The following is a 24,397-nucleotide window of genomic DNA, read 5'->3' on the forward strand; positions in this document are numbered from 1 at the left end:
GGACAAGCTAAAATTATTTGTTTTGCTCATTTCTCCAAAACTACATGTCGGTACCTCAATATGTTAGGGGGATTTATCTTTGTATTGTGTTTTTAATATTTCCATTGGAATGTGTTTTAATATCTACATGTAGGTCTGTTGTTTCCAATGTATCAAACTTGTATCTACTAATGTGAATATTGTTGAATCTTTTTATGTAGGTTAATTTTCGGTTTACTTCGTATTTATCCTTTATTTTAAAGACAGTGGACACTATTGGTAATTGTCAAAGACTAGTCTTCACAGTTGGTGTATCTCAACATATGCATCAAATAACAAACCTGCGCTCAATCGGGCGTCGAATTTGCGACATAATAATGAAAGAAGAAAAAACCTTGTGTCACGAAGTTGTGTGCTTTCTGATGCTTGATTTCAAGACCTCAAATTCTAAACTTGAGGTCTCGATATCAAATTCGTGAAAAATGTCTTCTTCTCGAAAACTACGTCACTTCAGAGGAAGCTGTTTCTCACAATGTTTTATACCATCAACCTCTCCCCACTACGCTTTATCAAGTAAGGTTTTATGTTGATTACTATTTTGAGTAATTACCAATAGTGTCCACCAATAGGTCATGTTTATGGCCTTTTTTTTTTTTTGTTAGGCGCTCTGTGATTCATAATGTGCCTTATAAATGCAGTTTATTATTATTATTGTTATTTATCTTCCGAAAGGTTTGGTTTGTCGATGCTGATGGCGCCAGTCAATTTGGGGGGAAGAAGCCACGAGGCCCTGAGAATGTCCTTTACCTAACGGATCTTCCACCTGAGACTTCTTTTGATGTCTCAGTGAGGACGGTGATTGAGGCAGAGGGGGGCTTTCCGATTCAGACGAGCGTTCCCACACTTATAGTTGGGACGACAGGTACATAAATTTGATTTATAAAGCACTTAACAGCACTGGACACTATTGGTAACTACTCAAAATAATTGTTAGCATTAAAACTGACTTGGTATAACAATCGATTTAGAGCGGTTGAAAGTATATAAAACATTGTGAGAAATGGCTCCCTCTGAAGTAAGGTAGTTTTTGAGAAAAAAAGTTATTTTGCACTCAAATATATAAGCATCTGAAATCACTCAAAATTGGGCAACAAGTTTTTTTTTCCTTCATTATTTTCATACAACTGTGATGACCAAGTGAGCCAAATATTTCCACAGGTTTGTTATTTTTGCAGATGTTGGGATACGCCAAGTGAGAATACTGGTCTTTTCAGTTACCAAAGGTGTCCAGTGACTTTAATAGACATAAAAAATACTATCCCAAAAAATGATCTGTGGAATTTTGGTGTTCCTCTTGTCATAGGTGTTGTGCAACCAAACTTTCTTTACCCGTACCGGCACATGTCCACCTCTCTTGGTTTCCTGTGGGCCGCGGCCGACTTTCAAGACGTGAATCAGAAAATCTACATCACGCGCATCTGGCAGGGTCCCGTTAGGCCGAACGGACCGCATGAGGTCATTTTCGATGGATCTAACACTCCGATCTTCATCAAGATTTTCAGCGACCTTAACGACAGGTCTCCTCTACAACCTGGAACGCTGTACAACGTTGCCGTCAGATTCAATGGCATTTCTGAATTTGAGCAGGCATACACAACAAGTACGTCTATCTATAATATTTATTTTTTTTAACTTTATTTTTCACCTTTCATTTCAAAATGGTTTGTTGAAGAGAATGTGAATCGCAGACCAGAAGCTGAAGTACTTATGCTTTACAATTAAAACAGCAACAAAGAAATTTAAAACTACAAAAAAGATAGACATATACAACAAAACTGATGTAATAGCAATCTAGTGTGTATAGTATCTAGAGGTCAAACAACATCATTTTAATTCAGTTTGGTGCCTAGGACAAATCACTGCCTATTCCAGCTTCAAAACCCATTTGAAAACTTATTTTTATACTCTTTGCAATCTGGCTTCGGCATCTCTCAGACTGCGCAAGGAGTGTCTTTTAGACAGACATGGTGCATTATAATTTGCCACTATTATTATTTATTATTATTATTATTATTATAATAACTATCAAAAACTTATAGTTGTTTTTAGTTGGGATATAACTAGATACAAATCAAGTTAAGTGCCTAGAAATTGGATCGAGGTTCAAAACCACTGAAACTTTCTCACAGTCTTTCTTTTGCTGATTAAATCAGAAGCCGTTACAATCTTTTTGCGAGTTTCTAAAGCTTTACCCTTCCGCCTTTACTTTACAGGACCGGAAGCGGTCCAGAATCTTCAGGTTGGAACTAAGGCTGTGAGCTCGATCCAGATTGCATGGAACGCTCCGGCGAGCCCCAACTTTGAGTATTACCAGGTTGAGTACTACCCAGCCGACGGACGTCAACCAGCATCCTTTCAGGTCAAGAAGGGCACAACCGTCGCAACGGTGGACCGCCTGACACCGGGTCAGCTCTACAAGTTCACAGTGTTTACAGTGACCAATTTAGAGTATGAATTCAAGAGCGAACCGAGAGATTTGTGTGAACGCACAGGTATTTAAAAAAAAAAGTTTCCCCATTCCTCGTATTGTGCCATTTTAGAACCCACAACCCTCTACACTGTAGAGCGTCGTTTCTCTTACATCACTGTAGGGCAAACACTAAGAATATCTTAACGGCAGTGGACACTATTGGTAATTACTCAAAATACTTATTAGCAAAATAAACCTTACTTGGTAACGAGTAATGGGGAGAGGTTGGTAGGATACCAACCTCTCCCCATCACTCGTTACCAAGTAAGGTTTACTTTTTTTATGTTATTTTTATGTTGTTGACATTCATTTTTTCCCCTTTTTTTCTCTTTTTTTTTTACTTTGTAGTTGTATGTAACTCTTTTTAAACTGATCGAGGATCCGTTTTTAAACCTTTGTTTTTTACAATTTCTTTTTTTAATGTTTCTTTGTTGCTGGTTAAGTTTATTTTTTGCCTGATGGGAGGGGGTGGGGCTACTTTGCATTTTTTCTCTTTCTGCGTCCTGGCTTTTAACTATCTTTCTGTTCTTGTCTTAATGTTCTTAATGTCTTTATAGTTTTTTGGTAAATAATTACAATTATAAATGACATGGTTTTCGAAAAAGAAGTAATTTTTCACGTTCTTGATTTCAAGACCTCAAAGTTAGATTTTGAGGTCTTGAAATCAGGGTCAGGGCACGCGCACTACTGTGAAAAGGGGCCATCTAAAAGTCTCCCATTGACGAAAGGATCAAGTTTAAAACACTACTCTACATCAACAAAGCTCTGATAATAGCTGTTAAAGGATTTTGGTACTTTTTCAAAATGTCCATAGATTTACATTAAACTTACAGGGTTTGAAGATAATGATAGTGGAAAGCTTCCCTTCATATCTTACTGAGGTGCTGTAGATTTTGAGAAATGAGTAAAACAATGTCATGAAAATACGTTTGTACATGCTTAAAATAATTTTCGTCTCATGAGAGGAAAATTATTTTCATGACATTGTTTTACTCATTTTCCAAAAACTCCCAGCGCCTCAGCACGTAATATTTTCAGGGAAGCTTGCTACTATCATCTCCGACAGTGTAAGTTTAGTGTAAATCTGTAGACATTGTGTTTTTTGTCCTACAAAAAGTATATACATGTACACCCTTTAATATTAATATTGTTTTTATTCTTTTTCTTTTGTATGTTACAGAGACCATCCCAGGTGAGCTTGTTGTGAAAACGGTCGGCACAGATTCTATAACTGTGACGTGGGGTCTCCTTCCAGTTGAAGCCACTAGTTACACTCTTCGAATCAGCACCGATCCCCCTGCCGATGTCACTGTCACCAATGATTTACCGTTCCACACTTTCAATGACCTTAATTCTGGACAGCCGTACACCATTGAGATTCTCTACTTCACTAATCCGTCTTCGGATTCCATACAGACGTCCGTTATCCAGAGGACATGTAAGAATTCATCTTTTTCTTTTTCTTCAATAAAGTTGACAGGTTTTGTTGCACAGCCGTCATTTCTTTACTTCCTGACAAGATGCCACCATTATGGGTTTTGGTTTTGACCGGCGTCAAGTGTTTTCACCTTTCCAAAATCGCTTGCTCATACATACAGCCAACAATTTTAATTCATAAAAAATTAGATTGAACACAACAGCCATCTTGGAAAGATTGAGGTGGGCAAGGGAGGGGGAAAAAAATCATGCCCGAAATACTTGGGCTGTCATGGTCAAATGGTCAAGGGCGGTGGACTCAAGCTCTGTAATTGACAGAATGTAGGTTTGAATCTTAGCCTGGTCAGTCGCGACACTTGAGCATGGCACTTTATCAAAGTTGCTTCCCTCCAGCCAGGAGTGCAAATGGGGAGAGCATGGGATTAACCTGTGATGGACTTGCATCTAGGGGGAATAAAAATATTCTTGTATAAGTAAAAATTTAAATTAATTTTCTTTATCCCGATGCAAACTTGATATCTACATGTATTTTATTGTTGCGGTACAAAACACAACGCTGCCAAAACATAGGATTCGAACTGCCTCTAGCTGACAGGCAATCGTGGTAGTCTAGTTGGTAAGACACTGCTCTAGAATTGCTAGGGTCGCAGGTTCGAATCCCACCCAAATTAATGTGCATTTGATATTTTTTCACAGGACTCAGGAAAGTGCCGAGTATTCAATGCTATTAACACACATCTGTTTATGGGTAAAAACCAAAGTTAACAAAAATATTCTCAATCGTACATGTATATTGCCACATGGGCTCGGGACATACTTGATGTTTTTGACTTATGCTGATCAATTTGAAAACGAAGGGTAGCTTGTTAAAATGTTTATCTTCATATTTTCTAACTGCAGTGCCTGAGGCAGTACAGTCGGTTACAATAGTCAACACATCTGCATTGACGGTCGATATCACATGGATTCCATTTCAAGGCACTTCTGACTATAACAGCTACAGGTAAGATGTAGATTTGTGGTGTGTCAGGCCTTGAAACATAGACTATTTATTAACCTCTTCATGGGTGGAAGTGTCTTGGCCGTGTGGTTAAGAGCACCGAACTTAAGCTCTGCTGTATCTGAGTGTGGGTTCCAGTCCTGGTCTTGACACTTGTGTCCTTAAAGGATTTGGGTACTTTTTCAAAATGTCCATAGATTTACATTAAACTTACAGGGTTTGAAGATAATGATAGTGGAAAGCTTCCCTTCATATCTTACTGAGGTGCTGTAGTTTTTGAGAAATTAGTAAAACAATGTTATGAAAATACGTTTGTAAATGATAAAAATAGTTTTCGTCTCATGAGACGCAAATTATTTTCATGACATTGTTTACTCATTTCTCAAAACTACAGCACCTCAGCACGTAGTATTTTCAGGGAAGCTTTCTACTATCATTATCTTCAAACTGTGTAAGTTTAGTGTAAATCTGTGAACATTGTGTTTTTTTTCCTACAAAAGTTACATAGACCCTGTAAGCAAGACACTCTAACCATTGCTTCGTCCTATGTATGGGAAATAAAGCTGTAGGTCTTGAGTGTTGTTCGAAAAACTATCAATGCATGAAAAAGACCCCAGTACACACTTATTGCAATTAGAAGGGGTTCGCCCCTGTGTCTGGCAATGTTCAATCATGAAGGCTGCATTAGAAAAGGAGAAGAAAGAAAATAGATGTTCATTCAAGTCAACATCCTTTCAAACCTGAAAAAATGAGATCTCTTTTAAAAGCCCGGTTCATATTTCCTGCAAATGCGAACGCGATACGAATGTTGACGTCACAAATTCGCAACAAATAATTTGCAGCAGTTCAACTCTGCTCAACTCACTTGCAAATATCGTTGCGAAAGGAGGGTTGTAACATTAAATTCACGTCAAATTCGCTTCGCATTCACATTCGCAGGAAGTATGAACCGGGCTTTACATTTAATTGGGCCATTTATTTGTTACGGCAGAGCAGTTGAGTGCACTGGACTCATGCCCGAGTACAGTGTGGGTGCTTTACCACAGTTCTCTACCAGTCATGACACTTGTGTCCTTGAGCAAGACACTAAAAACATTGCTTCTCTTCACCCATGAGTAAAATGGGTACCTGTGAGTGCAGAGATGGTTTATGTGAATGAATAGCTGGGAGCACGGTCAATCGCAGCACCGGCTGTATACGCCCCAGGGAGCTGAGATGATTACAGGAATGATTTTTAAAAAGGCCCAATGACCAGGGGTAATGATGTTGGAAGTGCTTCGAGAGGCCGTTTGGGCGGTGATAAAGCGCTTTATAAAAGATTGTTTGTTGTTACTATTACACCAGCCTGACGGCCACATTTGAATCATTGATTTCAGGATATCATATATTACTGAAGCAGGTGATGAAGTGATTGCAGGGTCCGTAAACAGGGAGGACCCAAATGAATTCACTATATCTAGACTTGAACCGGAGAAGACATACACTGTTAATGTGGTTGCCGTCAGTAGTGGGCCAGAGAGTGAAACAACGTACAGTGAGCCTACAGGAGTTAATGCAACTACAAGTAAGTGTAATAAATAATAATATCTTCCAGTACGCGCTAATCCACCAATCAGAAGCTCGAACTACTAGGGAGATAAAAACATATATGCTACGACCTCTGTTTTATATCCTACTTCCTCTGTTTTTATTACACAGTGCGTATTGTAAAATGTCATTTTGTCACGCTACGTATACGGACAGTGCAAAAATTGCATTCTAAACTTTGTGCGCGTGAAATAACGCTTTGAAATTTAAAATTTTGCGCTCTGCAAGTGAAACTGGAAGATAAATTCGTTATCACACGCAAAAAATATAGCGAGGCCGAAGGCCGAGTTGGATATGGATGCAGAAGTGCTATATTTTTTCATATTCCACTCACGCTTGTTTGATAACTTATAATAGTGGCTTGCTGTATGGTGTGTATATCCGTCACTCAGTGTCGCTCAAGGTGGCTTTTGTGTGTACAGTATTGTCCTGCATGGTATGTAGGACTGCGTTTGAATTATGAGATGTTTAAATACATAGCACCATGTAAAGGTTTACATGTTGATGTGGCGCAATATGCTGCAATATGCTGCCGTTACAGAAATTGGGAGGCAGTGCTTTCTGCTCTACCGGCTAGGCTTCGAATTGAAGATACCCAAGCCTACATTTAGTAAGGACTGTGAAAGGGGTAACCCTGTTTCAGCCCTAGGAGTAGGTGGCAATGGCCTCTAGAAAACAATAATTGTAGCCCACACCTTGAAGTGGCCTACGGCCTTGTGTGTCAGGCGACTTGCATAAAAAAAATTAAAAAAATCAAACAAGGAACATCTGGGTAAACCCCTTCTCTTTTCAGTAAGTGCACTAGTTTTTTTGTATATGCGTTACACAAAAAACAAGGGACCAGCAGCTTTACATTGTATGTCCCATTCGAAGGATGAAGCATCATAGTCAATAGTCTTGCTTAAGGTAAAGTCTTTTGTACTATTATTGTTTCTTGTATTTCTTGTCTCTTTGTAATTTTCTCATAAAGTGCACTTTATTGCCTTTTAATCTGTGATTGTTGCTATTTTAAAGGAATGTTACAGAATTGGTAAAACACAAAAAACGTGAAGATCACAGATTTACATTAAAACTTACACAGTCTAATGATCCCGATAGTAGAAAACATCCCTTGAAATATTTCTGTCTGAAATATCATGTTTTATGAGAAATAAATAATCTAATTTCTCGTTTTGAGTTAATCACTCGGGGAGCGTTTTACTAATTTTTGTTTTGGCATTGTTGCAATGCAAAACTTGCAAACAGTTTATAACTATTCTCTGGTGACCCAGATGGCCGATTCATCTCAAACTTTTACAGGTTTGTCAGTTTATGTATATGGTGGATAACATAAAGTGCTTACACTGCCAGCGATGTTTTTGCTAGCAAAACCAATTCTGTAATGTTCCTTTAAGACGTACTTTGACCCTTTCAGCTTATGCTGCTGGTCATTTTGTTGTATATATACCAATAAATAAAAATTAAAAAGTATACCTGTTATATTATTATTATTTTATTATTATTGATTGATTGATTTCTTGATTGAACTGAATTGAATAAATGTTGCGTCTGGTACAGCTCAACTCGGCCAGGCTCAGTTGGCCGTTCAGCAGGTCACCCGTACCACTACTATAGTCTTCTGGGGGGATGCTTCCAGTTCGCCTGGCTTCATCCGACACCTCGTGACCATCATCCCAAATGAGGGAACCTCCAACATCAACCTCATCAACCTGGAGGCCACATTCTCTGGTCTGACCCCTGGCAGGGAGTACACCATCCGCGTTATCGCTGTAGGGACTGATGTCACAGGAGAAACACTAACACGTACAGGTTGGTGTCACTAGTTATAGTATTGACCCCTTGCACGCGCGTCACACGCGGCGGCTGATGCCACGCTCACCATGTTGGTGGTCAATAGGCTTACGTGTAAACGCCGCGTCACCTAAGAATAACACACGTTGACATTGACCACCAAAATGGTGCATCCAAGATTATTCTGATGATCACGTCAGGTGAAATGGGTCAATAGCATGAATTCTTTGCATCAGTGCAAACAAATGTTGTATCTTGTGGCGTGTCATGGCCCAGCGGTTAAGAGCACCAGATTCAAGCCCTGGTGTTTGATCAGCAGAGTGTGGGTTCAAATCCTGGTCATGACACGTGCTACAGAAAAATTTGGGAGGTAGTGCCTTCTGCTCTACCGGCCAGGCCGATTTCAAGAAATGCTAGGATTAACCCTATCTTGAGTAAGGACGAGTAACCCTTTCTAACTTAGGATGGGTTAAATGCCTCATAAAGTCTTCATATACGGAACTGAACTCGTCCTAAGTGTTAAGATTAATCCTAAGTTAGGAAAAGTTTGGTGAAAACGACGGCAGGGTAGACAAACGACTTATTTTGCTTGATCGCATCACATTTACTCAATTTGAATCTTTCACATGTTAAAATGTTAGGAGTAATATGACTTGGTTTAGTGTGACAATTCAGGGGGCAAAAATAGACATGATTTATTTTTCCTAAAAGACAAGGGACTCTATTGGTAATTGTCAAAGACCAGTCTTTTCACTCAGTGTATATCAATATATGCATAAAATAACAAACGTGAAAATTTGAGCTCAATTGATCGTCAAAGTTGCGAGATAATAATGAAAGAAAAATTACCTGTCACACAAAGTTGTGTGCTTTCAGATGCTTGATTTCGAGACCTCAACATCTAATGTAATTCTGAGGTCTCTAAATCAAATTCGTGGAAAACTACTTCTTTCTCGAAAACTGCATTACTTCAGAGGGAGCCTTTTCTCATAATGTTTTATAATAACAAAAACTTCCCATTACTCGTTACCAAGTATGGTTCTAGGCTAATAATTATTTTGAGTAATTACCAATAGTGTCCACTGCCTCAAAAACTAATGACTTTTAACAACTGTTTTTGTTTGTTCTTTTTTACAGTTCCTAATCCTCCGTTGAACCCAAACACTCCGCCCATTACCGGCGCTAAAACACCAGTGTCCCTCTTAGTCAGATGGGCTCGCCCTGCTGGAGATGTGACTGGCTACCGGGTAAACCTAATTCTATATTAAAGGATATTGTTACCTTTTGTAGATCAATTATTTTGGCCATAACATGAATCCTTACTCACTGTGAATGAAGATGTATGTAAAATAGTTTACCTGTAGAGGTTTCAGCTTCATTAGTCGTCAAGTTTTAGAGAAAAAAATTGAAAATTAAAGAGCAATGTTTTCATGAGAGTCACGTAAATTCGTTGTAAAATAATTTGCATCTCAACGGGATGAAAATTATTTTTGTGAATTTTTTTTACTCATTTCTTAAAAGCTACGACACCCTAGCATGTGAATATTATGGCTGTTTAAAACCTTGCAGGGTCGAATTGCCATCTGATAAAGGCCCTCGCCGAACCATTCATAAGAACCTTTTTGGTTAGCAGGCGTAATAAAGTAAAAAGTAAAAAATTATCCGTTTCTGATGTGCTTGAGCTCTGTATGTTTCTACCTCCATGGTATTTACATGTTACATGTACATGTACAGTATGCAGTCCGTGTGTTCCTGGTGTGTTGCAAGCCTATTTCCGCTAGTTTCCGGTTTTGTTCGTGCGCATGTGCGTATAGTCTTGGTGCAAATCGTTCTGGTTTTACTTTCACACATAGCGCGGCCAACTCACTGACAGCGCCTGCATCGCCCGTAAAAAGAAACGTCTTGCATCAAAAGTAGCGCGCAGTTTCCGCTCACAACCGGTTATAAACACTGGTCATTATCAAAGGTTTAAACACCCCCACATTACGCGCTCTCCACCAATATGAATAGCGAAACTGTATGAGTGTAAATTTGTGGATGCTTGTGTTTTGTTGTTGTAAAAAAAAGTACCCTAACCCTTTAAACATTAATTTTTTTTAACATACTTTAAGCGTTAAATTTGAACTTTCTGTAACCACTAGGTGTCCTACATGGAGGAGGGCAAACCGAAGGTTACCTCGGATGACATCACCGTAACCGAGGCAACGCTCACTGTGCTTAATCCAAGCACGCTTTACACTATTGAAGTAGTGACATTGAGCGGAGTGGGGAGATTGGAGACAATCAGTGAGCCTGTGTCATACACAGAGTCAACAAGTAGGTCGTTTTAGTTCATTGATCACTTTACGTGTATAGGGATGGATAGCTCAGTTGGTAGAGTAATGGCACGTTAATCCATAGGGTCGTTGGTTCGAATCCCACTCTAGACAATTCATTGCTTAACTCCCCCATTTTTTGTTGTTGACAAACTGTAGCTCGGTTTATACTTCCTGCGAGTGCAAATGCAAAGCAAATTCTGACGTCATGACCCTATTTTGCAGCAAATATCTGCAGGAGTTGAGCACAAGTCAACCGATGCAAATTATTCTTTGCGAATTTGTGACATCAAAATTCGTATGGCATTCAGGAAGTATGAACCAGGCCGACATATTTTTACACCCAGAACAACTTCAGATATACCTCAAATGTTTTGCTGACAGCAAACAGCAGAATTTGTTTGGGTTTAGTTTATTCAAAGAGTGAGAACAGGTTCTGGAAAACTTGCAGTATAGGTTATTGTGTAACCCCTGATTCCATACCTTTGTGCTGTTGTTATGCAAATGTGGCAAACGAGAAGGTTCAGGCTGCTTCCATTGTTTATTATTACATTCTGCTCAACGGGAGGTAGGTCCAAGCCCTCAAAAATTCAGGGATGTGATTCCTCCATTTTAAAATGCCGTTCTGGTTTTTTTTTGCCCTAAAAATAAATTTCAGCTTTGTTCAAGCACCCCCGCCCACTCTCATCGAAAAAATATTTACAAAAAAAGGGAGACCTCTAGCATTAGTAGGTTTAGATTGAATCAGAGGTCAAAGGTTCAAATCTTGTACTAGTAAATTCTCTTTGCTCAATCCCAATTTTTTTTATTTTTTTATAAAGCTGTTGGGGTTTACTAAAAAAAAAAGAGAAAAAAAAGCATCATCCTACCTTCTCTCTCTCTCTCTCTCTTTAGCCGGCGTACCTGCGGGAGAGTTGCTTGTACGTAAATTGACATCGACATCAGTGGATGTTGTCTGGGCCCCCGTAGGCTCCCTGAGATACAACGTCATTATCGCAAATACAGATGGCCCCATTGATGAGGTAAGACATCTAGTAGTGTACTTATATCAACAGCTCAGTGCTACAATATTTAATACACTAGCATTCCGCACTATTGCTAAACATAGAAGCTATAGTACCTGGGTGTTATTCAAAAGCATAAAATTTTATGTTTACCAACACCCAACTACACTACCAGTGCAGTTTGGAGCCTTGATGACGTTATGAGGTGGTGTGGCACATTTGTCTGACAGCCGGGGTTTTCTTAGCAAAAATGACGTTATGTGCGGGATAAAGACACCTAACTCAAGCTTTGATGTTTCTGATCAGCAGTGTGTGCATGACCATTGACCATGATTGATCAATCCTTTAGATGGGGCGTGAAGACTTAGGTCCCTTGCGTTGTGTAATGCACCTAAAGAACCCAGTGCACTTACTGTAAAGATTCACCCTGGTGTTTCCTGCGTGCACCTTGTAAACCATTACATAATTCTGCTGAGCAAATATCTTTGCTAAGAAAGAAATGAATGGAGTACCAGCCACAGCAATGGTAAATGTACAGTATTCTGACTGGTAATCTATTTTTGCTAAGCAAGATTTCATTCTGCTTAGCAAGTTTTTGTGCTTGACATGCTTCATGGAATTGGCCCCATAAAACATTCTAAACGTCTTCCATTTCCCAAATAGGTGCTGGATGAACTTGTGGAACCAGTTAGTTATGAGTTTACTGGACTGACGCCATCCAGTACGTACACTATTACAGTGGACGCCTTGAGCCCACCGGCTTCCTTCAACAGAGTCATACGCACAAGTAGGATTTCTTTTCTCTTTCTTAAGAATACACAATCAATGAAAGTAAACTTGCGGGTACAATCATGTAATAATTCTCTGAAAAGAGACAGGTTTTTTTTCTCCTGAAGACGAGCACAGCTAATGTTTAAAAATCAAGACTTAAAGCCATTGGACCCTTTCGGTAAACAGTATTTTCCATACTGTCGGGAGAAAATAACGGGAAAACCCACTCCTGTTTTCGCGTGTTTCGCCGTGTCATGACATATGTTTATAACAAATCCGTAATTCTCGATAACGAGAATTTATATTGTTTTACCGTTTTCTCAAAAAGTAAAGCATTTCATGGACTAATATTTCAAGAGAAGACTTTCACCATTACGTTCTGTAAACCCTGTAAATTATTTGTAAATCTGTGAACTTTTTTTTTTTTTCCTGTACTGAAAGGGTCCAATGGCTTTAAAGGGAAGGTACACGTTTGGTAATTACTCAATACAAATACAAACTTGAAAACTGACTTGGTAACAAGCATTGGACACCCAGCTGGGTGGATGTGTGCGCATTACAAGTCTTATTATTATTATTGTTATTATTATTGGAGAGCTGTTGATAGTATAAAACGTTGTCGGAAATGACTCCCTCTGAAATAACGTAGTTTTTTCTCACTAAAATAATAAAAGACTTCTAGCTAGAAGTCTTTTATTCCTATCTGAAAGCACACAAATACGTCCAATAAGGGTGTTTTTTCTTTCATTATTTTCTCGAAACTTTGATGACGGATTGAGCCCAAATTTTCACAGGCTTGTTATTTTATGCTTATGATGGGATACACGAAGTGAGAAGACTGGTCTATGACAATTACCAAAGGTGTACCTTCCCTTTAATCAGCTCTGCAACCATCTCTCAAAAAAAAGAATTTTATTACATGGTTGAACCCGCAAGTTTACTACTACCTGAGTGGAAGGTTGAAAATCGGCTTGGACTACTACCTTTGCTTATAGAGGATCATTATCAACTTCACTACTAAGGAGTGAGTTCTTAATTGGTCTCAATGTTTCGACTAGCTTGCTCTAGTCTTCATCAGGATACAAAAATAAACATAAAAAATAATCATCACATTTTCTTTGATCTCGTCATTTTTAGATCCCGGTTCGCCCGGACCTATCATGGTAAGCAGCATCACCCCAACGTCTTTCACCGCACAATGGGTACCAGCTAGTGTTCCATTCGACGGATACACCATTGAGCTCATCGGGCCTGGTAACCCAACCTATGATAACACAGCGGATTCAGACACAAACAGTGTGGACTTCTCCACACTGAAGCCCCTGTCGGACTATCGTGTGGTGGTGAGGTCGAGACTAGCTGCAGTGAACCCTTTCCCTGACCAGTACGGGGACCAGGTGGCAGAGGTTGTGGAGTCTACCGGTGAGTCAGTCTGAAATCTCTAAACTAGAATAAGATTTTCCCACCCTCAATGAAATTATTGTATTTGGAGTTATATAAGAACTAGAGGCACTGATGATGCTGCGTGCACAAGAGCCAACGGGACCGCAAGGAGACTTGCGTGCCATTTTGTAAGTTCGTTGTATGCACATTGACAAGTCGGTGGGTGTGTTATGATAGTGCTATGCAATGCTGTTTTGATGTATATTTGGTTTGCGGTAACACCACGTTTGTATCTACTTGCCAGGTAGAGTTGTTCTTAGGGAACTGTCTGTTGTAATACGGCTTGTTATTAGAAGAGCGCCCTCACAAGGCAGTGTGTAACAAGTAAATGTTGTATGCAGGCGGCCATGTTTTAAGGCGATACACTTACTGTAACTGTATTAAATGAGCTACAACAATAAAAGCATTAAATCAAGTTCAATCTTCAGCCATCTGGCCTCCTGAATTATTACACTGTCTTGCTTTATTCTACTGCCGTGGAGTAGATAATCGGAGGTTCGGGAGACTTCTCAGTTCTGAAAGGAACTGTCCTGCTTTTTAACTATTACCAGGGCGAATGGTATAGAAAATAGACTGGACTACTACTTTAGCTTGTAGGATCGTAATTAACTGTACTGCCGCGGAGTCAGTTCTGAATTGGTCTCAACGTTTCGACTAGCTTGCTCTAGTCATCGTCAGGAGTCTGGCAAGTAGATACACACATGGTGTTACCGCAAACCAAATATACATTGATACCTCACCATGCAATGCCTCAAATCCTATACAATGCTGTTTTGTCAACTTAGAAGATGGCGTATTTAGGCTTGTGCACCCTCTAGTGCTTCTATATAACTTTATGATTTAAACTGAGAGGGAGAACAGTCTGGTACCTCGTTTGATTTAAATGGGCCATCTTTTTTATCGTGTGAGGGCGCTCTCAATCACTTCCGGGGGTATATTCATTCATACCCAGAACAGTTTTTAAAGATTGGAACACATTACCACCACAGGCATCTAATCCATCACAGACAATAAGACTTTTAAAGGAGCTGTTATAATCCACCTCTAAAGCAAATTGAAACTACGGCGCAACAAAAGTGACAGAACGCCTATTAATTTGTGCAGGGCGAATCGCGTGTACCCCCGGAAGTGATAAAAATACTATTTATAGCGCCCTCGCGCGGTCAAAAATAAGGGGGCATTGACTGTGCAAGTCTCCGGAAGGAATTTGGCAATATAAAATAAGATAAATTTGGGCATTTGAAGTTACACAAAAAAATATTTTGTAAAACTTCACCACTGTCAACCTATCTTGGCTTGTTTCTCCATACTGATATTTTTTACAAACAACTCTTTTAGCTTTACTCGCATCACCAATGTGTTTAAAAAAAGGGGGTTAATAAAACACAATAAAAATGTGCATTTATGTATATTTTTGTATAAACATTAAATGGATTTCCCTTCAACAGCTAACATTGCCTTTGACGAGATTGTCATCAGCAGTTACACGCATAACCAGATAATCGCTATCTGGTCGGAAAACATGGCTGCCGTCAACGGTTACCGGATCTACATCTATGAGTCAAGTGTTGGGCGGGGTACCTTTGAGACACAACTGGTTGACCCTAGCAACACGTTCCGGACGTACAACTTTCTGAGACTTTTACCTGGGGTGTTGTACACCATTGAGGTTGTGGTGACCCCAACAATCACCTTGTCAACATCGCAACGAACCCGTAAGTGCACAACGCTCATGCTAACAATTTTGAAAGAAAATACTATCACTATGGCTTTATGCAATCTTACATTTATGTGTAAAATGAACTTCATTCCCCCTGGGCGATACACAGGTTATGAACAACAGTTTGAAAAGAGCTAAATTGTTATAGTGTAAAGATTTACACCGGGAGGCCCACATGGCGTTCACTCACCAAGAGTGTGGCTGCATCAGCTGAGGATGCCAGAGCAGAAGTTGCAGAGATGCGACATCATGAGAGAGCGGTTTATCCCGAGGAAGCATCCCTCCAATGCAGATACTGTGGCCGTCAAACATCTGCCAGGATTGGCCTCTACTCTCATGAGAAGGCTTGACAACTCAAACTCCGAAACTCAACCCCCCCGATAGTCATGCTCGTTAGCGAGTGACAGCCTATATATATATATGTAAAGATTTGTCTTTCTTGGTTATCATTAGAGACTGCCCCATGTACCAATGCTTTATTCCTCTCGCTCAAGAGTAACCATGGGATAAAAAGCTTCCAGGGCCTCCCCTGGCCTGCATTCCAAGGGGATGAGGTACAGTGTGAAAAGGGCTATATTGGTATAATGTAAAGGTTTCTTTTGCTTGGCAATCATTATAGACTACCCAAGTACCAATGTTTTAATTAATAATAATAATAATAATAATAATAGGCAGTACTTATGTATATAGATAGTACTAACAGTGTGAAAAGGGCTTTATTGGTATAGTGTGAAGATTTTTCTTTCTTGGTTATCATTAAAGGAACACGTTGCCTTGGATCGGACGAGTTGGTCTATTAAAAGCGTTTGAAACCGCTTGTTTTGAAATACACATGGTTAGAAAGATGTTTTGAAAGTAGAATATAATGATCCACACAAATATGCCTCAAAATTGCGTGGTTTTCCTTTTACTTTGCGAACTAACCTGGTCGGCCATTTATGGGAGTCAAAAATTTGACTCCCATAAATGGCCGACCGTGTTTGTCAAAGAGGTAAAGGAAAACCACGCAATTTCGAGTGATACTTGTGTGGATCATTATAGTCTACTTTTAAAATACCTTTCTAATCATATGCATTTTCTAACAAATGAATACAAACGCTTTTCAAAGACCAACTCGACCGATCCAAGGCAACGTGTTCCTTTAAATACTGCCCAAGGGAACAATGCTTTTACTCCTCTCACTCAAGGGTAACCCTGGAAACTTCTGGGCCCTCCCATGGGCTGTATTCTACAGGGATAAGAAATACAGTGTGAAAAGGGTTATATTGGTATAATGGAAAGAGTTTTTTTTCTTGGACCAATGTTTAATGTAATAATAATAATAATAATAATAATAATAATAATAATAATAATAATAATAATAATAATAATAATAATAATAATAATAATAATAATAATAATAATAATAATAATAATAATAATAATAATAATAATAATAATAATAATAATAATAATAATAATAATAATAATAATAATAATAATAATAATAATAATAATAATAATAATAATAATAATAATAATAATAGACTGTACTTATATAGAGCATTCCACCATTAGAGAGAAAACAATACATTAAAAAAGAATGAAATTATTAACTGTGATAACAATCATTGAACAAATGTGTTTTAGAACCCGTGTTTCTCTTTTCTCTTTCCTAGGTGCCGCTCAACCAGGCCTTCCTTTCCTTCAGAGTTCCTCCTCGACCACTCTCAACGTCGCCTGGAATCCATCCGTAGGACATGTTGATCCATTCGAAGGACAGGTTGATTTCTACCTGTTAGACTATCTACCAGAGGTCGGGAGCTCCGCCAATCCCATCACGGTACCAACTGAGGATGGGGCTTCCTTTGTCCTTCGCAAGCTGCTGCCTGGCGAGGATTACACAGTCTCTGTCAAGGCTGTCGCCGGGTTGGGCACGGACGAGACGGTCAGTGCTTCGAGCACTAGCACCTTGACAACAGGTATTATTATTATTGGTTTATTAAAAAATTCAAACATCGCAGCCCGAGGGCTGACTTGAGTTTAAAAGATACACAACAAGAATGATACACATTATAAAAACATTAAAATGGGAAGTGTTTACAGAAAAATTGTTAAAAGATTATGTACAATAATTAATGACCAAAAACTACAACTTGGATTCCAGCTCCACACAAAAAAACAAGAAGTTAAACATTCAACTGTTGAGAAGGGTGGTTAGGGAAGGAATTGGGCTGTTTTTGTATCGGTTAGGTTATAGTTGAAATATAATTGTTTGGAATGAAGAGCTTTCGATTTGTTGAATAACAGGCCCCGATAACGAGAACGAAAACGAGAACGACAAAAAAATACACGCCCTTGATTGGTTGAATTGCTCCACGCAGAATTTGCCCATGCTCATTCATTGAGTGGATATATAATCAAAGTGAGACAACCTTGAAAAGGTAATTGTGCACGGATGTGTTGAAGGCAGTTGCTCAAGTGACCCTCAAAATTTGTTAGACAGACGGAATTAAAGAAGTCACAGGCTTACCAATAAATGATGCGTATCAAACTGCACTGGATAGGCAGAAGTAATTAGGGTCACAAAGGGTCAGTCATGACGCATAGTCCGACGACAACAGTTATTAATATTATTATTACTATTATTATTTCTATTATTATTATTATTATTACAGAACCTGCTCAACCGGCGGAGGTGATATTTGTGGAAATCCTGACCCGTTCCGTGGAGTTCACTTGGGGGGAAGTCTTCACAAACTTCGATCAGTATGTGTATGAGATTATGCCCCTACAGGGAGAAAACATCGGTATTGTCCAGCCTGGCAATGTACGCACAGGCAGTTTTGCTGGCCTTGTACCAGGGAGACGTTACGATGTCACTGTCAGTGCTGGTACTCTGTCAGACACCAAAAGCTTTCGAACAAGTAAGTTGGAATATTTATTTTGGTTTTACTCATATACACCAATGTATATACTCAGTACTTTCCCAAGTTAATAATATTTGAGTTTATTTAGCGCTTTTTCACTCCCGAACGGGTGTCTCAAAGCGCTTCAAATTATTACCCCTGGTCACTGGGTCTTAATTCACTCCTTAAACCATCTCAGCTCCCTGGGGAGTATACAGCCTTGTGCAACAAATGCACTACTCGGCTAAATCAATTACAAGAACCATCTCTGCCCTCACAGGTCCCCATTTACCCCTGGGTGGAGAGAAGCTATAATAGTTAAGTGTTTTGCTCAGGGACACAAGTGTCATGACCGGGATTCGAACCCACACTCTGCTGAACAGAATCAGCAGAGCTTGAATTCGGTGCTCTTAACCGTTCGACAACCTATCGTGTAATACTCAGTACTTTCCCAAGTTCTGTGAAAGCAAATCACAGGCATGTTACTCGGGTGGGGTTCAAACCCACGACCTTTGCAATTTCAGAGCAGTGTCTTACTAACTAAAGTAAGTTGGACTTGTGGGTTTTCTATTACTGTTTTTAAAGGCGTTGTATATATTTATATTTTTTTATAACCATTTGGTTGTACATTACCGACAGCTGCAGTGCTTCTTACTTAGGCCCTTTTTGAAATCAAGGCTTTGGCTTTGAATTCGGCTTCAGCCTCTTGGTCTGAAGCCCTGAGCACGTTCGCAAAGTACGCTCAATATTGTCAAAACAACTGCGGGGCAAAGCTAACCTGAGCCGGATCCCAAGCCGAAACCATGATTTTGAAAAGAGCACTAGTAAGTTGCGATGGTGGTTGTGTATTACCAAAGGTATACTCTGCCTTGTCAAGTGCGGGAAGAGGGAGATGTGCAGATTGATTTGCTTTTATTTTCAGTTACCTTTCTAATCAAGCCTTTCTTTGAAATTTACAATCATGGATGCGTACAGATCCTTTTGTTCGGCAAACGGCATAAAGATGTGCACTTGGCAGACGCACAAGCGCTTGCGTAAAGCTGCTATTAACCGCATACAAAACAGCATGAACGTTCTCTTAATTTGCCATCCAAAATGTTAGTGCACACGCACTATGTGCAATTAACATTATTTTTTGTGAAGGGTCTAGTGTTTTACACTACAAAAATTAATTTATAACTGTTTGGTCCCGAGTTCCACACCAACCAATCTGCTTTTATTCAAAGTTACCTTTTTTCATTGTTTGCTTCAGCAAAACTTATTTAATTTTCTTACTGTTTGCATTTGCAGTACCATTGGCCCCTAGTGGCGTCTTTCATTCAAGTTCCACACCGACCACGATAAGAGTCAACTGGAACCAGCCTATAGACTCTACGTCAGAGTTTGACTCCTACCGCATTACGCACAACATCGGAGACGGACCGATTCTCGGGACGGTCTTTGTTTTACGCCAGCTGGATGAGTACGTCTTTGAAGATCTGATCCCAGCCACGGACTATAACATATACGTGGCCACTAGCTCTGGCAATGAACCCCTCAGGACAATAAGTGAACCTGCATCGACTGTGGCTTCAACCTGTAAGATTCAATTCAAATTAATTACTTCAATTAGCCTTTAGTATTTCTGTCTGTTTCAACTAAATTTTGCTTTTGTTATTACTTCTTGTCGCTATTAAAGGCAGTGGACACTATTGGTACTTAACATAATTATTAGCATAAAAACTTACTTTCATTATCCTTGCAGTGTGACTCGGCCTTTATTATTATTAATACATTTCAATTAAATTCAGTCTGAATAAATCCCTAAAATGGAATTAAAAATACATGCATACACTCAGTAAAAAATCTTGAAACTGATTTTCACAGCACGGTGTAAAATCCTGCGAATGTGTCACATAAATTGGTCACATCATTCAAAAATTTCAAAAACCTGTCTAAAATAAAACTCTTAATTCAAGCACCCTGGGTATCTTATTGGTAGATTTGTACGCTACATTACACTCAAGTATTAACATTATAATTTTGTTAATACGCATCATGAGTACGCATCACTGCTTATCCGCATCATCAGTACTTTAGCAACATGCAGCATCAAAGTCCTGCTTTCTCAAGAAGACAATCAGAGCATATCGATCGAAACGTCAGGTTGAAAACAACGGTAGTTTTCAGAACCATGCCCCCAACTCATTTAGAAATTAGCATTACATGATGTTACCACAAAACCTTTCTATATCACATTTCCACCATGCAAAGTTTTAAATCCTAGTATTATTTTGTTTGTTATAACCTTTTACAGTTACCCCAGACGCAGGCGTTATCGTCATACTATCTGTGACCACGGACACTATTACAATATCCTGGGGTGCAGCCGATACTGTGCCAGGGTTCACAAGTTACGCTGTGACCATCGACAGTACTGACGCAAGTAAAGTCATCGATACCGTGCAGCGGCGTGGTACCTTCTCAAACCTCACCCCAGGGGCCTTATTCAACATCAGTGTGACAGTCTTGACAGATACAGGGATTCAGACTTCTACTCTGCAGAGAACACGTGAGTTCGAAATAAATTTTTGCCCTCTGGTTTTTCCAATGTATTTTTGGCAAAGTGTTTTTAATATTAATATCTTGTTTATCTTCATATTGTTTATTTCTGTTTGATGTATTTTTTAACATAATTGATGTTGGCATGTGGGATTCAGTTTTTATCTGTAATACATGTTTTAATAAAATATTTAAAAAAAAAAGGAAGGTGGGGTTAACCGGAGTTGCAAATTTTCTCCTCTGCAGAAAGTTCCCTGATTACATAAACCTTTTCCCTTCTTTGTTGAAAATATAGTTCTAAATATCTCCTTGATTGTTGTACAAAATCTGATTTAATCTCCCTTATTGCAAGACGTAAAATGTTGGCATCTCTGGGTTAAAGGCCAAGTCACACTGCAGTGATATCGAAAACGATAACAATAACAATGGAAAGAGAACGCATTCTATTGGTTGAATTGCTCGAGAATACGCAGAATACGCACACGCTCATTCAACCAATCGAGAGCGTGCATTTTTAACATTCGCGTTTTCGTTTTCGTTATCATGGCCTGTGTGACCGGGCCTTAACTCATTACGCCTAAGTTAACACAATGTTGCATTTGTTAACAATTTTGTTTGGGCTAATTGGTAAAAGTGTTCCTTTGTGTAGTTGCGAGTTTCTATGCGTTGGTGTAGATCTAGCTTAGAATGGAGATTGTCTTTAATATTTTATACAGAGGAACAACTGCAGTGAAGATCTTTTTTTTTAATCCAGAGTGACGTGGGCTCTTTTCAATTCTGTATTGATTCGTGTATTTTTGTCCCTTTGTAGTACCCCTGTCTCCGTTACTAGTCACCACTCAGGCCGCCGATGCTGTGTCCATCACCCTGAATTGGATCCCACCTACAGACGTTTACAGTGGCTTCAGCGTTTCTTACAAGGAGGTCGGCGCCCCGGTAGACGTGCCAGCGGGTACCACACCCAGCAGCGTCGACCAACTGGAGGTAACCGGACTCCTACCCGCAACGACGTACGAGTTCAGCGTAGTGACGGTCTCCGGGACGGATGAATTAGAGGAGATAAGCGCACCCTCTACGGCCACAGGGCGGACAGGTTTGTATTTTTTTTGCTTGACAACCCTGAGTGCAGACTGTTTGTTGTTTGTTTAGATGATCTTCCCATTCAGGGAACTTGGCAAAACTCCGCTTAAGATTTTCGCTGTTCCCAAAAGTGCCACTCTTTGTAACAGATCTTTCCTCACATTTGTTCCCACTATTGTTGTTATTTGTTCAGATGACAAAACCAGTTAAAGTCATATGCATCAAGTGTTTACACGGTTTCATCATCTTGTCTCTAAAGTGGGTCAAAGGTCAAGTTAGGCATCAGGGTAGCTCTAGGTTTCCTTCCTTGCTGTGGACCCTGGCTTTGATTCCCACCTCATACCAGAGCTTATATGTGGGTTTGGTTTTTGCGTATGTTTTTCCCTTTTTGGGGGGTTTTCCCTCCCACATCTGAAACTGAACATATCTTCTCGTTTTCTTATTCACCATTCTGTTATTGGTGCTTGTGCTGTTGGGTGTGCAAATAAATAAATGAATTAAAAATACTGGACACAATTGGTAATTGTCAAAGACCAGTCTTCTTTCTCACTTGGTGTATCTCAACATACCTGTGAAAATTTTAACTCAATTGGTTGTCGATGTCGCGGGATAAAAATGGAAGAAGAAAAAAAACAATTGTCACACTATTTTGTTTTGGTTGTGTGCTTTCAGATGCTTGATTTCGGGACCTCAAAATCGAATTCTGAGGTCTCGAAATCAAATTCATGGAAAATTACTTCTTTGTCAGAAACAGAGCCGTTTCTGGCAATGTTTTATTCTATCAATAGCTTTTCGTTGCTCGTTACAAAGTAAGTTTTTATGCTAACAAATATTTTGAGTAATTACCAATAGTGTCACTGCCTTTAATGAATTTATCAAATCTTCTCTATTTTGCAGTGTCTGTGGACCCCGGCACTATTCTTCTTAACGCTGTGACGTCTAGCACCATCTCAGTGGTATGGGGAAAGCTCCCTGATACTACACCAGACTACAACCTCCTCCTGTACGACCAGTCTACCATCGTCAAAAGTTCCTTGGGGCTGACGACAGAGACGGCCCAGTTTGATAGCTTGGATCCCGCAACTGAATACAGAGTTGACCTATCATACGAAGGAACTGGGCAACAGTCTAGCGACCTGGTCGTCCGCACAAGTACGTAATATTTTTCCCTAATGACTTTTGTAGCGTGAGTTATCCAGATATTTTGATTCAATACCTTTTTATTCAATACCTCAGGTCAATTCAATTTATTGGACATTTATTTTTCATGTCGACTAAAGACAATTAAGCATACAGTTGAAAACAAATAAAATGAGTATAATAATGAAAGATGGATACAATGTATAGAGATTTCAAAGATTATATCTAGATTAATTAATGTGCTAGCAAACATGCAGGGAAAAAAAGTTAAAGGAACATTACAGAATTTGTTTTGCTTGCAAAAACAGTTGCTGGCAGTGTAAGCACTTTATGTAATCCACCATATATATAAACTGACAAACCTGTAGAAGTTTGAGAACGATCGGCCTTCTGGGTCACGAGAGAATAGTGAAAAACCTATTTTGCATTGCTTCGATGCCAAAACAAAAATGAATAAAACGCTCCCTGAGCGATAAACTCCAAACGCGAAATTAGACTATTTGTTTCTCATCAAATATGCAATTTCAGACAGAAATATTTAAAGGGATGTTTTCTACTATCATCATCATTAGACCGTGTAAGTTTGATGAAAATCTGTGATCTTCACAATTTTTGTTTCTTACCAATTCTGTATTGTTCCTTTAAGCATATGCACAGGAATGTCAGTATAACAGTTACAGGATAAATTAAACTTGTACAATACAGACCCGCCTCTTTCAGGAGCCTATCTTGTCCGCCAGTGATGGAGTATTCAATTCAATTCAATTCAATTCAATTCAAGAATACATTTATTTCCATACTCTCATCAAAGAATGACAACAGTTACATGTATAACATTCGATACGGAGTAAAGCAAAACATTTCTTTAAGTAAGAGTAAACATGAATATGAGTACGGGGCCGTTTTGGTAAGCATAAGCTTGTTAAAAACAGCCGGACAGACAAGAAAACGAGACAACCAGACAGACAGACAGACAGACAGACAGACAGACAGACAGACAAAAAGGACAGATGAACATAATACATGACTCAACAAATTCGTAATAGAAGCGACAAGATGGCAGAACAGTTTAAGCTGAAAAAAAAAATAAGACAAGTATTGAAGAGCCCCGCTAAGTGAGTATAAATTTGCACCAAGGAATTGACCCCCAAAATGATGGGAATTGTAGACG

The 24,397-nt window shown here is 39.2% G+C and overlaps 2 protein-coding genes across 2 annotated transcripts in view; both read left to right on the forward strand.

Annotated features, from left to right (window-relative positions):
• The window catches only part of LOC117291349 (fibronectin-like), a 50,444-nt gene extending 37,035 nt beyond the window's left edge, over positions 1–13,409 (forward strand). The window contains exons 25-36 of the mRNA XM_033772998.1: positions 712–901; positions 1,343–1,639; positions 2,253–2,531; positions 3,690–3,947; positions 4,847–4,949; positions 6,323–6,510; positions 8,091–8,342; positions 9,462–9,571; positions 10,466–10,640; positions 11,534–11,661; positions 12,307–12,430; positions 13,351–13,409. Coding sequence (XP_033628889.1) covers positions 712–901; positions 1,343–1,639; positions 2,253–2,531; positions 3,690–3,947; positions 4,847–4,949; positions 6,323–6,510; positions 8,091–8,342; positions 9,462–9,571; positions 10,466–10,640; positions 11,534–11,661; positions 12,307–12,430; positions 13,351–13,409 — 2,163 coding nt within the window. The remainder of the gene's footprint in view (positions 1–711; positions 902–1,342; positions 1,640–2,252; positions 2,532–3,689; positions 3,948–4,846; positions 4,950–6,322; positions 6,511–8,090; positions 8,343–9,461; positions 9,572–10,465; positions 10,641–11,533; positions 11,662–12,306; positions 12,431–13,350) is intronic.
• Positions 13,410–13,557: 148 nt separating this feature from the next.
• LOC117291422 overlaps positions 13,558–24,397 on the forward strand; it is a 156,123-nt gene continuing 145,283 nt past the window's right edge. The window contains exons 1-8 of the mRNA XM_033773076.1: positions 13,558–13,836; positions 15,306–15,572; positions 17,236–17,538; positions 18,235–18,483; positions 19,756–20,043; positions 20,762–21,016; positions 21,818–22,099; positions 22,984–23,238. Coding sequence (XP_033628967.1) covers positions 13,575–13,836; positions 15,306–15,572; positions 17,236–17,538; positions 18,235–18,483; positions 19,756–20,043; positions 20,762–21,016; positions 21,818–22,099; positions 22,984–23,238 — 2,161 coding nt within the window. The 5' untranslated portion in view covers positions 13,558–13,574. The remainder of the gene's footprint in view (positions 13,837–15,305; positions 15,573–17,235; positions 17,539–18,234; positions 18,484–19,755; positions 20,044–20,761; positions 21,017–21,817; positions 22,100–22,983; positions 23,239–24,397) is intronic.

Source organism: Asterias rubens, chromosome 6, assembly GCF_902459465.1.
Source record: "Asterias rubens chromosome 6, eAstRub1.3, whole genome shotgun sequence".
Lineage (NCBI taxonomy): Eukaryota > Metazoa > Echinodermata > Asteroidea > Forcipulatida > Asteriidae > Asterias > Asterias rubens.